The sequence below is a fragment of the Acanthopagrus latus genome, chromosome 9 (genome assembly GCF_904848185.1).
Source record: "Acanthopagrus latus isolate v.2019 chromosome 9, fAcaLat1.1, whole genome shotgun sequence".
Lineage (NCBI taxonomy): Eukaryota > Metazoa > Chordata > Actinopteri > Spariformes > Sparidae > Acanthopagrus > Acanthopagrus latus.
This window is the reverse complement of record NC_051047.1, coordinates 3379020-3392747: the sequence shown is the minus strand read 5'-3', so window position 1 is coordinate 3392747 and position 13728 is coordinate 3379020. Positions and strand designations below refer to the sequence as shown.

General features: G+C 44.3%; 1 protein-coding gene across 2 annotated transcripts; it reads right to left on the bottom strand.

The window, feature by feature from the left end:
- Positions 1–576: 576 nt before the first annotated feature.
- etv5a (ETS variant transcription factor 5a) lies at positions 577–13053 on the bottom strand. Of its 2 annotated transcripts, none has more exons than XM_037110995.1 (13): positions 12896–13053; positions 10972–11107; positions 10676–10769; positions 10518–10565; positions 9893–9943; positions 7635–7758; positions 7215–7511; positions 6774–7096; positions 4882–4944; positions 4397–4465; positions 3930–4099; positions 3695–3802; positions 577–2726 (listed from the first exon to the last, which is right to left on the bottom strand). In XM_037110995.1, the coding sequence occupies exons 2-13, from the start codon at positions 11017–11019 to the stop codon at positions 2496–2498; spliced, it is 1626 nt and encodes a 541-aa protein (XP_036966890.1). In that variant the 5' UTR covers positions 11020–11107; positions 12896–13053; the 3' UTR covers positions 577–2495. The 2 variants fall into 2 exon arrangements, with proteins under 2 accessions (XP_036966890.1, XP_036966891.1); XM_037110996.1 differs by having other exon boundaries at positions 3701–3802.
- Positions 13054–13728: the final 675 nt, after the last annotated feature.

Genomic DNA, 13728 nt, shown 5'->3' with positions numbered 1-13728 from the left:
ACAACAAAAGTGCCCCTGCGGAACACACATTTGGAGCTTACTCTAGGTTTTTACAGTGTAAACTGAATTATTTAGTGATTAATCACAACGCACCATGACAATTTAAAAGCGTAACAAATCCATGAATATTAAATTGGTCAACAGACCCTTTCTTATTCTCCATCTCTCTCTCTGGCACTGTTTGTATTGGCAGCAAAGACAAGTTCTGAACTGCTCATTTCCCGACTTATGTAGCCTCAACTCTATGCCTCAGAAACACCCCATTGTGCATTTAACATTGTGTGGATTAATTAAAAAATAATACTTTTTGACTGTCAAAGTGCTTACCTAAATAAACACAAGTAAAAGGCTTTTAAAAAATGAAAGAGATGGAACAAGTGCTTTCTCATTTGCCCCAGGTTAAAAGAGCAATCATTTACCAAGAAATGTATCAGAAAGAATCAGACGCATGTGACTCAGAAATCAGCCAGGTCAAGCACAGTGACTGCCAGACCACAGCAGCCAGTCAGCTGACTGACTGCAGGAAGAGAGAGGAGGAGGGGGGGGGATGATGAAACACACCAGGACTGCAGGCAGTGAAGCATTAAGGACTGTTTATTGTACCCAGTACAGATTATAATAAACTCAGCAGTGTAAGAAACACATTGTGAGGGGAGGGGACTGAAGCCTATACAATTGCAGACAATCCCTGTGTCTGGGGTGGAGCCAATGATATACTGTGTCTTCACTGGAGCCATTGCTGGAACTCTGGCCTTTTACACGCACACACGCACTTACACACTCACTCACTCACACGCACACACACTCTCTCTCTCTCTCTCTCAAACACACACACACACACACACACACACACACACACACACACACACACTTAACAGGCAAGATAATAACATCTTCTCTTCTACTCTCCAACCCAATACAGAGGCCTCTTAAAGAAACAGTCTGCAGTAGTTGCGTCATAAGGATCAATATTGTTTTTTAAAAAGGTACATATCTATTAGAGCCAGAACTATACAGCTTATACATTAAAATCAAAACAAATGCAGCCTTATAGCAAAAATATATACTTTATATACGTTTGTCTTTGCCCCCATTAGGAAACATAGATAATGAACACAAAAAAATGCAGAGAATATCACAAATATCATCTTTGTCCAAAGACAGTAAAGCGATATGTTAGTGGACACAGTCTTGACTGATTACACCATGCGAAGAGAAGCAGAAGTCTCCTGTTGACAAACGTGATTGGCAGAGTGGTGCCCAAAAGAGGGTGTCAAAATGTCACCCTTCTTTGTTTTGCATGCAATGTCCCGATGCTCCTGCCATACTGGTGCATCAGAAGAACTAGTACACTGCCGAGGAAACATTAAGCACCCAGACAGAAATACAAAAATGTGACCATTTATCATACATAATAACTTCTTAGGCTTTTATGAATGATCAACGCCGCAGGGAAAATATGTACTCGCATTATGTGTCCCTTTTGAAATGGAGGAGATGGGGTGCTAATCATCTCTACAGTTGAGCAATAAAAGGACCCAGCATTGATGAACAGACATGAGAGGAGTATACTGTATAGACTGTGGGCTCCTACCTTGGGGTGCAGTCTCTAAAGGGAAGCAGACACAATCTCGTACATGGGCAGAACGATTAAAGAACGTAACATTTACACGAGAGAGCAGCCCGACCGACTAGCCTGAAATACAGCAACGCCCCAGTAACCTGAGAGTTCTGGGTCTCTAAAGTTTCAACAAAACTGTAAAACAGCCGACATATTTAAAAAAACAAAAAAAAACAAAAAACTGCAGTCCTATCTACAGGAAACAAACTGATCAGTGGGTGTAGAATATGTTTGTGTGTTTTGTTTTTTTGTCTATCCGTCTTTGCAAATTAAAGCCCTTTCACGGATCTTGTAGTTCAAATGTGGTGACATGAACATGGGGGGGACCCAAAAAGGCATCTATAGAATGAATAGTGCTGCATTTAGATTATCTCATCAGATTTTTCATGTTTTTACTCTGTTGATTACTTGATTGTTTTTAAGAAAAGCAGAGTGTCACAAACTCATATATGCAACAACTCTTTCAGTCTTGTATAAAGAGGGTGTCTGCCCATTCTTTTTAGGTTGGCGGCGTATGGCCTTGCTTCGCTTGGTCTCCATAGCAACATCAGCCCGTTTTCTTCCTTTAGGTAGCTTGTAAGGTGGGCAGAGCTACAGAGTCCACTTCACAACCCTCTCCGTTTCTCTCTCTCTCATATGATGGCGTAGGAGACGAGCTGTCGCAGGTTGTTCCCTCATTCATTCTTAGCTTGGGAGCTTACAGAGTTTATGAAGGTTTTCCAGGGAGCAGGAGAGAGAGCCATGAAGGATTCGAGCGCCAGGTTTTCCTTGCCAGCAGCTCAGCAGTTCCAGCTCTGGATTTTAGAGTGGGCGTCGAGAGACTTTGGGAGTGTTTGCGTGTAAATGTGTGGTGTGCATCGGGACCCTTCGCTGGTTAGTAGCTGTAGCCGTCTGGGAAGGGCAAGCCTGCCACACACTGCTCCCCGACGTCCAGCAGGTAGGGAGCGCTTTCGTCATAGTGAGTGAGGGGCACAGTGTCTTCGTCCAGCCCCGGCAGACTGTCGGGATCGACCTTCAGGTTGGGCCTCTGGTTGTCCGGGAAGGCCATGGAGAAGAGTGCCTCGGGATCACACACAAACTTGTACACGTACCTCTCACCAGCCACCTAAGAAACAAGACAGAAGACACATTTAGCTCACATATTATACTCACTTGATTATAACGCTTGTGCATTTTAAGTGAGTAACATCATATTTGTAAATGTCCGGTTTCCTTCACAGACTCTACAGACCCCAATAAAATGTAAATACAGTCACTATCTACCCACTCCCATGCTGAAGGAAAGTCAGACAAATTTTTTCATAGTCCACAAAACATTTCTGGAACTTCAACACAGTGTTGCGACATTCTCCTAAACAACTGAAGTAGCTGGAGACTTGTTTAGTAGAAAAACAAGTGAAGGAAAAACATAAAATGGCTCCATACAGCTTGCCTGGTGTATTCCAAGTCTGGAGAAGCCCAGAGATCCCAAACTGATTTTTAAAGATGTTATTCACACCCTTTTATAAGCCAAGTTTCTCCCTGTTGCTGCTATCCTAAAAGCATTGGCATGCACATTATCTAAAGTGGGTACATGAGCTTGACTGCATGTCGAGGATGTAAATAATGTCTTTTCAAATCAACTTGGAATCACAGAACTTCTGGAGCCTCAGATTACACTGGACGACTGGTAAGGAGCCATTTTATGTTTTTCTCAGTTCTTTTATTTTTTGATTTTTTTACATCCTAAAGTAAGTCCCCAGCCGCTTTTTTTTCTGCTCAACGAAACTTCACCATGACTAACCATTATAATCCAAATTTTCATTTTGGGGGAACTTTGCCTTCCACAGCCTAGTCATCTGACTCTAGTACATTACCCTGAGGTAAAAAATATATTGGTGGATCACACCAATTTATTTTTTACCTATCAAACTTATGCACTTGTATACGATGCTGCTGTGATAAGGGTCTGTATCAGAGCACCCCCACGCTTTTTCTGAAATTTCACTACTGAGACTATTTGAGCCCACATGCTGCACAAAGTTGCTGATGCAAAAAGGGTGGAGGGAGAAAAAAACAAAATGCTGAACGTGCCTTTACCTTCTGCATGATGCCCTTTTCGTAGTAGTAACGCAACGAGCGGCTCAGCTTGTCATAGTTCATGGCCGGTCTGTTCTTTTGGATGCCCCAGCGACGAGCCACCTGAGAGCACACAAGACACAGACACAAAGAATTAACATTAGCTTGAGAGAATTAGAACAACATAAACCCATATATTACAACACGTAGCATGAATAGAAGTGAACAGCTGTGGACAGTGGGGACTTACCTCCTCAGGCTCAATGAGCTTGAACTCCATGCCACGCCCAGTCCAGGCGATGAAGTGGCCGTTGGCTGGGTCATCCAGTAATGTGACCAGGAACTGCCAGAGCTGCAGGGAGCCGCGTCGCTGGTAGGGAGGTCCGTCACGATAAACAGAAGGTTCCTGTTTGACTTTACCTGCGAGTGGAAGAGGAGGGAAACAGCAGGAGGAGAGAGTACAGAGAAATAAAGAGGCAGAAGGGGAGAGAGTGAAGAAGAAAAGTGTCAGTCAGCACTGTTCTCCACCACGGCCACAGTGTGGTGAGACATTCCTGCCAGATGGTCACTGTGAAGTGGACTTGCTGTTCATTATGCACCATGAGCAGTCAAAGGACTGGACTGTGTCCCAGAAAATATCCACAGTAGAAGACTTTATGAGCAGCATACAATATCTTGGGTTTAAGTTGATGTTTTTTATTGTATTTTCAGTCTTACCTTCTAATCTTTCAGGGACCACACAGGTATCATCAAAGTACAGCTGAGGATCTCTGTCAAAGGAGAAGCCTGGAATAGAAAACAGAAAGAAAAGTAACATTAATGGGATGTAAGTGTAACAGCAGATACAGCGTGGGAAACAGGCTTATGTGCTGAAATGGAGGCCAGTGACCACGTTCAACCCCGAGATCCAAACTGCATACAAAGCAATATAGCTGGGCAGCTTCCCAAGAGTGGAAGCTCGTATTGTGCTGAGCCTCTGCCAGCTGCTGATGTGAGAAATGCACTGCGTGTGGAGCAGCTACAGTGTTTACTGATAGATTCACTTCCCCTTGAGCCGTCATTTCAATGCTGCTGAGTGCTATTCTTTCACCAGCAGCTCGATAAGTCGGCAGGTTCAGGGTCACAGAGAATGGACTCCACTAATGAAATTATTCAAACATCTGAGACAGAAAAAGACAAAAGCAGACATAATCTGAACTTACTTTCATGGTTATTTTGGTAGAAGCTCCCTGCTCTCCCAAATGATGACTGACAGTTAGGCACTTCTGTAAACAAAGAAGAGGGGTGCATAAATTTAGACCAGAGACATCCTCACTGTCATATCAAATGTGGAATACATCAAAGTCTACCTCACAGCTGACAGATATATCTGGATCACTGCCACTGTGTACAAAGATACATGGCTTTGAAACCTAGCATCTGGTTCTTTCTATGTTTATGGAAGAGACATTCAATCCAGGCTATATCAGTGTGTTAAGTCACATTGATAAATATATATTATAGGTATTAACGGTCAAAAATGATGGCTGCTTTACTGACCAACCCAGTGCCATCTGCATCTGCAGATCCAACAGCTGGGCTAAAAAATGCCCAAACACACTCTCCAGTAGGAGCGGACAACATCCCTGATCAGAAGAGACTCACAGCACATAACATCCCTTGCATGTCTACCGAGCCTGTAAATCAGATTAGCACCGTGGTTGCTGTTTTAAATCTCAATGACAATTGAGTTAGGCCAGTCCTACCCCGAGGGGTCAAGGCCTATCTTCCGTTTGGCAGCGTCTCTGCACTGCGTAACAAGCGTCTCCACCCCCACCCATTATATTGTTTCCTGTCTACTGATAAGATGACCAGAGATCAATCTTGAGCAATGTTTCCTCAAGTCTGTGTGTCCTCTCGCCCTAACTTTAGGCAAGAGTCTGGAGGAAGCAATTACCATGCATGTAGAAAAACAGAAACGTTAACCTTGAACATAAACTGTCAAACACTGATAACGCGTGGGTTCAAATTGAGGTTTGACATGATGGTTTTGTCTGTGCACCACTGACACTGCGGTAACAATATGCTCTATGTCGGTATGCTGAGCATGTGCTTCTTTCATCCATCTAGAGATACCAGGCCTGTGTGATGTAGATATTTAAAGGCCATAAGAAGCTAAGAGGATTTGTCATTACATCACAGCCCGCCAGCCGGTCACACACCAGGCAGAAAAGGAATGAGTGTATATGAGAGCGAGTGAGTGAAAAATGATGAAAAAAAAAAGAGTTGCAGTTTCTGGAAAAGAGGATGTTAATGCATCAGAGCGGGGACAGCAGCTGGGTGTGTGGGCGTTAGGATCAAACACAGCGCCGTCAGTGGCTCTGCCTTGTTTGATTTATACCATGTGAGTAAACTGCAGCTCTGCCACCACTGTTTGACAAGGCTTTTTGGAGAGGACTGGCACCAGTTGTCCTCTTGTGTATTCGACAAAACCAAGTGGAGAATCACCAGGCTCTTACAACCAACTGGCTGGGCTTCAGGTCACTAAGTCCTCTGAGAGAACTGGCCTAGATCTATTCCAGGTAAGCTCAGTGAGGAGGTTCTCTGCACCTGGCTGGATGACCCATTTACTTTTTGCCCTTGGAGGCTTAAGCTGTGCTAAAAGACCCACTTTTACTTTACTGGCATGACCCTGGAGGAGTGGTGCAGATTAGGCTCTGAGGCACTAGCACACGCATTGAGGGCGTGTTCTTGTGTGAAATGAGCACCTGTGTATCCAGGCCTCTGTCGCATGCTAAAACTCATAGGCATGTGGTAGTGCCCAGAACAAATATGGCAAGGCACATTCCCTGCCCTCTGTCTGCTCTACTTGCATGTGCCCAATGAAAATTACTTTCACACAGTGCTAGCAGAAGTGACCAGGAGCTGTACTTGAGTAAAAGTTAAGATGCTGTGTTAAAACATTGCTTTGATAAAAGTGAAAGTGACCCATACTAATAGTAGGTCAGTAAAAGTATCTGATGTTAAATTTAGATTACTGGATTGATATTCAGTATGCGTCAGATAATCAGAAATCATGGCTCTGATGCAGCATCAGATCTACAAATCTACTGACCAGAATCGAAGCAGAAGTCACGAGGCTCCTGCTTGATGGCCATGGGGTGGAAAGCAGCCTGACGTGGAGGGCCTTGGGGAGGACCTGGGGGGCCCATGGAGGGGACACCCTGCTCGGTATATCGTGGGTCGATGAGCTCTTGCTTGAAACCCTGGGGAGGCACAGCTACCAATGGCTCTGACATCTGCCGGTGGTACGGTGGCCGGCTGTCACGTGGCAGACTGTTGTTGTTGCTGCTGGCGGGCTGAGGCAAGAACTGGGTGCGCCCCTGGCTCTCTGATGGGGGAAAAGGTAGACATGGCTCTGACATCTGCCTCTGGAACCTACAGGTGGAGGGGATGTGACAGGACAATGTGATTAAGCCTCTTTTTCGAAACATGGAAAGCAAAGGTCCCACAACCAGATAGAGGTTCCAGAAGAGGTTCAACTGTGAGTGCTCACCTGTGCTCAGGTGTGAAGTGGTTGGCATCCTGGTTGATGGGTGCACAGGGCACGGCAAAGGGCGGGCTGTGGACTGGGAGTGTTTGCTGGTTGGGAGATCCTGCGCTTGCTGTTATAGGCTGTTGTATGTGCAGTGGACGCGGCCCTGGGGTCGGATTGGCTACATGGGGGTGAGGAGGCGGCGTCTGCTCACTCAGTGGGTGTGTTCCTCCTGTGCTGGTGGGGCCACAAGGAGAGACCGGTGTTGAGGGGGGAGTTAATGGCTTGAACCCAGGGGTGGGTTTCCTGTCACAGGCACTGTGGAAAAACAGATTCCATCAGAATAAAAAACATTACTCTCAGGAGTTACAAACTATATGTTATCCAGTGACTGCTGCCATGCTCAACTTAGACTGGTAGACTACAGATATCATTACATACCTGTAGCTGTAAAGGCACTTCTCTCCGTAGGGCATGGGACTCCTGTCCTGGCGACAGGGAGAAAGCTCTTTGGAGGGAGTCAGCTCTCGTTTGATCTTGGCTGGTGGCGGGCCATGAAACATCACTAGACATGAGGAGACATAGACAGAAGGAACAGCTGAGTGCATGAGATAAACTCCAGATATCACCTAATTGAAGCCATAAACAGAAGTGCAGCAGTTATCTTAACCACATTTGGAACTGATGGATAAATGGACGTATGGACAATGTCTGGTATTCCCTCGACTGACAGAGCCACTTAGCAGCAGTTTATCATGTGCCCTAATGACGGTCGACTCTGGGCTCTGAAAACAACCATCCATCCACCACGGCTAGGTAGCATGATACTAACTGCACTATGCACACAAAAGCTATCAAACTTCTCGTCTGATTCCCATTAGGGCAGGCCAATACCAATACCCATGAATCAGTGTGGCTGTAATCTAATGGCGCTGAATGATTTTCTTCTCCCGTGCTGTAACCATTAGACACTCGCAGCAGCTCTCTACAAATCGGCTGCAGTTTCCGGGGCGCCACATAATAGCCAGGCAGAAACTAGATCCCTGGGCACAGAGGAGCGGGAGCCAAACGAATCACCCATGGTGCTGATGGACCTAAGCAGAGCTAACAATGGGCACGTGAGCTCCCCTGTGCGCGCTCTGAAAACTAATGGCTCGAGTGAGACTCCTCACACAGAGAACAGTAAATAATGGGCAGATTAAGCATCTTTTCTTACTCTGAACTGGTGGATTAACCAACAAGCACCCGGCGTGCACACTGCTGCTCTTCTGCACAACCTCAGCTACAACATTGATCCTGAACATTTGAAATGCTCTCCATAGTAATTTTGTTGTATCGACACACCTGTACAAGCTGCATTTTATCTGTCCTCTCTCTGACAGAGAGTTGGCACATGCACTGCTGCAGTGCCCACATAGCCCACCTCCAGAAGTAAATTTACTTAGATGCTGTTGTTCTTTAACAGCTGACGAGCCTTGTAATATTAATCTTTTAATAATTCTAGAATTTTTGCCTTTCATTTTTTTTATGTGGCATTAATAATCATGTCAATGTTTTTCTAGGTATGTATTTGAAGTTAGAAATTCCAGTATCATGACTACCCTGACCTCTGATAAAGAGAGTAAAATTATGCGTGGCTCGGCCTGAGCTGCTGAACTGGTGCTTCACCCCATGTGATGCCCTACTGACTGTAGATCACATTGGAAAATTTCGTTTTGGTGAATAGGCAACTTGTGTGAGAGAAAGGCTGGCAGCCTAGCAACAGAAGCAACTGCCAAACTCACTTCCCCTGTATCTGAGACCCACACAGGCACGCACGCACGCACACACAGTGTACTGACAGCACAAGGTCACTACACCATAACGGTCGAGTATATACAGTATGAAGCAACAACCTACGTTAGGAGCCTCTATTAAAATACATACATGTAAATGCATCAACCACAATAATATGTTACAGCACTATGGACAAGTGGTCAGTTTGCAGCTCACTTCGCCACAATAACCAAGATTTAAAAGGCAGCCCTGACAAAGACGAGCAGCAACCACACCCTGTCTCCACCTCCTACGCATCAGACGAAAACATAAACTCACAAAGACAGAGGGGAAGGGGAGGTCATAAAATGCTCCATTGGGCATAATTCAAATATATCCCTCGGCTGCAGCCTAAAGGCAATGTGCAGAGACAAATGGCTGGCTGTAAGGAGCAGTTCGGGGGACGCGTTTCAGGCCGTTTTGGGGGATGTGAGTTATGGGGAGCAGGACTGAAAGAGGCAGCTCAGAAGCAGCCCTATCCACTGGAATCTAGCCCACTTCAGCAGCAGGGCCTGAGTGCGAGAAAGTGTGAAATCAGATTAGGAGCTTGGCTCATGTGATGCCCCATGCCAATCGGCTGATTAAACTCAAAATGGAGGGAGGGAGGAATAGAGCAGCCTTTCCCAGAGCTGTGTTTAGAAGACGGAGAATAGTGTTTGTCCTCAGCAGGATGAAGAAATGTTGGTGAAAGACGGCTGACCTGTACATGTGGTCAGGGACACTCATTCAAAAAGAATAAGAACTCCTTTCTCAAAGCGAAAACGTTGAAACTGACTTTTGAAGTGGTGAAAATATTTGACGCAGTGCTGCTAAAATGTAAAAAAGCAGTTACAGTTTCTGTTCAGGGGACACATATAATAGAACAATAAAAAGCAGGTACTCACAGCTATCTGACTGGAAATCTGGAACAAACTGTTCATCATCGGGCACCTGGGCTGTGAAGACATAAGAGAATGACGCATATGTGAGAAAACTTGATGCACACCCCTTCTGACCTCTTTATAGCCAACAACCCAACACTAGACCATTTAAGTACCCAGAAAATTCAGGAAAAAAGAGCAAAACACAGGAAAGAATAAATTAAAAAAAGGGAGGATGGTAAAAGAAAAATATACTAAAGAAGAAAGTGAACAAGGAACAAGAGCTGCTTTTAGAGCAGATAAAGGAAGTCTTGGACAGCAGTTTCTCATGCACTGGACTTTGCTCTTTGTGCTCTAGTTGCTTGTTCAAAAATGACAGTCTTTCACATTCTCATCAAGTTAATCTTTAATCATTTAACTTGACAAATTTAATCCAGAACACTTCAAAAAAACATTAGACTTAGAGTGAAGACATTATAATAGTCTCTGTTGGCTGGGTGCAGTAGAGTGTAGTGAAACAAAACTTTCACAAAACCACAATAATTCAGCTGAAATGATTTTGATGAGTTAAATAGAGAAGAGTGCTTTCTATACCAAGTCCAGCAGAAAACACAAGATACATTTAATAGAAAATTATGGTGGAACTTGCCTTCTGCAATCCAGATCTCCTGCAGCTGACTGAGGTCTTGGAAGAGTTCTGGAAATCAGGAGGTAAAAGACATTATATAAGGCTACCACCAATTTAATTACATGTTAAAACACAGGATAGTAAGCAAGAATGTTTCCATGGCATCAAAGCAATGTTACCTTCTGTGTCCTGGGCGAGCTCTGTGTCGACAAATTTCCTTTTCCTGTCGTTCAGAGGCCTGTTGTGAGATGATTCCTCCACATGAGACTTGTGCTGTTGGGAGAGAGAAGATGAAGAAAACGTCAGAGCATCAACAGAAGATGCCACTTCCTTCCCAATGGACAATGCAGATGGTAACTAAATGTGCTATAAATGTACAGTGATACATGGTGGCCACAGGGGGGGCCATCCATAACACACAGCCATGAGTTGAGAGTGGTGATGAGATGTTTGAGGCTGATGTGTGACCACTTACACTGGGTGGGACCATAAATGGGACTTGCTGGTCATAGAATCCGTCCATGTTATCTGGGTGATTGGGGGGCTCCAATATCGGGGGGAGGGGAGATGTTCGCTTTAAAGCGACAGCGCCTGGGTCACTTTGTAGGTCACTGGAAAACAAAATTGTTGGTGCAAACATGAAGCAGGGGTACAAAGGTATCAATTTCATACATCCGCAATCAGAAAGTCTTTTGGCCATAATAATGGTGAACACAACAACAGTTAGACCTCACTATTAAAGTGCACTACAAGATTTCAGATTGGACTGTGTCAAAAGGAGTTGTGATTCACTTCTCAAATCATTTTTTTGGCCATACTTTGTGCAGAGCTCCATCATATGGAGATGTGTTTATGTGACAGCACAACTGCACCAACCACCATCTCCTTCCAGCCTTTTATTTAACCAACAAATAGCTCTTTGAAAAGTGTTATGCCGAGCGAACGGAGGCTGCACAATGTAAACACAGAGTCATAATGGAACACATGTAGTTATACAGGACACAGTTATATAAGCCGCACTCACTAGCCATCTGTGGGCATTACTTTCCACTCTACATCAGCCCGGAGATCAGGAATAAAAGACGTGGAAATGTGACTCTTCAGAGTCCATCTTTGGTCTGAGGCATGTGTGGCGCAACATATTCCAAACAAGCCACTTACAGCGCTGGTTTGTGTCCTATCAAGGCATGAAACCATTGGAATTAGAACTGCCATGATCAGAAGTCTCTGTGTGCTACTATAAAGTTAGAGGCACAAAGTTCCCTTTACACAACAATAACACAGCGCTAACACTGCTCTCTTTTCTCACATCTCCCTCAGCAGAGTGATATGACTCACTCCTCAATCTCCTGTTAATGGATGACGAACACAGCATAGCTGCTGGGCAATAATTACAGGCGCGGAACACACATAGCACTTATAACATTAACTCATTGTACGGCCTTTGTCTGGAGCATGTGTTCACAAATCATATCAATCAAAAGTAGGAAGCTACCATAAACAACTGTATAGGCTCTAGTCAGATGTGCTATCCACAATAGTTAAAACAGGAATAGTTCAAATAAGGAAAACCGTGAGTAGATTGGAAAATGTTATGCTTTTAAACATGAGGATCGGCTACTTTATTATCAAGGAACAACACAGATATGACATAGTGACTATGTAGTACAGCAGCGTCGACTATTACACTAAAGGGATAATAAAACCAGGCGAAACTGTGAAGTTGGTCCGTAAACGCACCAAAAACTAGATTTAATTTAAAACATGCGGCTCTTAGAGTTAGACTTCGTTTTCCCTACAGCCTCACAGCTGCTGCAGGAGCACGCTTTAAAAAAAGTAAAAGGACAAACTTTAAAAACAACTTATCAGCCCGTTAACGTCAGAAAATCAGGTGCGTTCTTCTGAAAACTTCGGCGTTTCAGCCCAGGCTGTTCGGGCCGCCTCAGCGGGACGAAGATCACCCGACACCCCCTGCCTCCTCCTCCACCACCACCACCTCCCCCTCCCCGCCCTTCCCCCACCCATCCCTCCCTTGTTTTTGTCAATGAAGTGAAACTCGACCCGTGTGGAAACACAGGGGGAGGAAAAATGGCCCGTCCATTCATAAAAAAAAAAAGAAAAAAAAAGAAATCACAAACAGTCGCCTGACCGCGCTGATAAGCCGAAGCCAATATCTACGCAGATAGAGCGAGGACCAAATACAGCGCATGCTAGACTTTCATACGAAACAATGTGTTCATTTAACGAAGAAAGGAGCCGATATAAAATGGTTGCCTAAGTACATATCTTTAAATAAGATGGCGTTGTACTTGTTTGTCTAAAATAGCGCTAGAAAAATATATGGCCATACCACGGCTTCATAAAATCAACTTTTCGTCGAAATAAATATTGCAGCTTACCGTGTCCGTGTGTATATCTCCTCTGTGTCGAAACAATGCAGTAGAAATATCCACGAGTAAAAAAAAAACACAACGTGTCGATAGTCGTGTAGTCGTCTGCGCTCAGATAAACTGATGCGTCTCCTTCGACTCACAAAACTTGACTGAGCTTTTCGTTAATGGCCCGGTTGGTTTTCCCCTAGGCTCGAGCGGCAGCCAGAGACAAGCGCTAATTGGTTAGTCGACCCTGTCCATTATAAGGGTAGCCAATGGCTTCTCCTGAGCTCATGAATTATGCATGACTCTCTGTTTGGCCAATCAGAGCGGCGCAGTGGCCTATTTTTATGAATGGCTGGATTTCATTCACATTTTTTTCAGCCATCAATGCCAAGCTGTGTTTGTTAAAGGGCCAGCTGCAGTGGAAATATACTAACGATCGAAACCTACACAGAGGCTGCTGTAGCGATGTCAGTGACAAACTGGCTTTTCGAGGACTCTAATCATGGGTGATTATACTGTAAGAACAAATTGTATTTCAAACCGTGATAATGCTTTTGACACACTTTGCCCCAAGGAACACATAATTATGATCTGAATATAGGCCTAAAGTTGTTTTTAATTGCGTAAAAGTGCTTTACGGTTCAAGAGACAGAACCAAACGACTAAGAAGATAAGAAGAAAATGAACTTGTGGAATGTAGAAATTAAAGGGTTAAAGTAACCAAACCATATATGTTATCCTACATAGCACATGCAACCAAAATCCTGTTGCCCACTTACAAGCATCTTTGTTCCTGATACAAAATCCTGTATTACATATTATATAATATAAATAACTTGCATCAGCAATTATAT

Bases quoted from the DNA above. Each gene is read 5' to 3' on its own strand.
- etv5a (XM_037110995.1), bottom strand. From the start codon at position 11,019: ATGGACGGATTCTATGACCAGCAAGTCCCATTTATGGTCCCACCCAGT. The intron at 10,566-10,675 runs GTAACATTGCTT...CCTGATTTCCAG, and splicing joins GCTCGCCCAGGACACAGAAG to AACTCTTCCAAGACCTCAGT. The intron at 7,512-7,634 runs GTATGTAATGAT...GTTTTTCCACAG, and splicing joins AAGTGCCTTTACAGCTACAG to TGCCTGTGACAGGAAACCCA.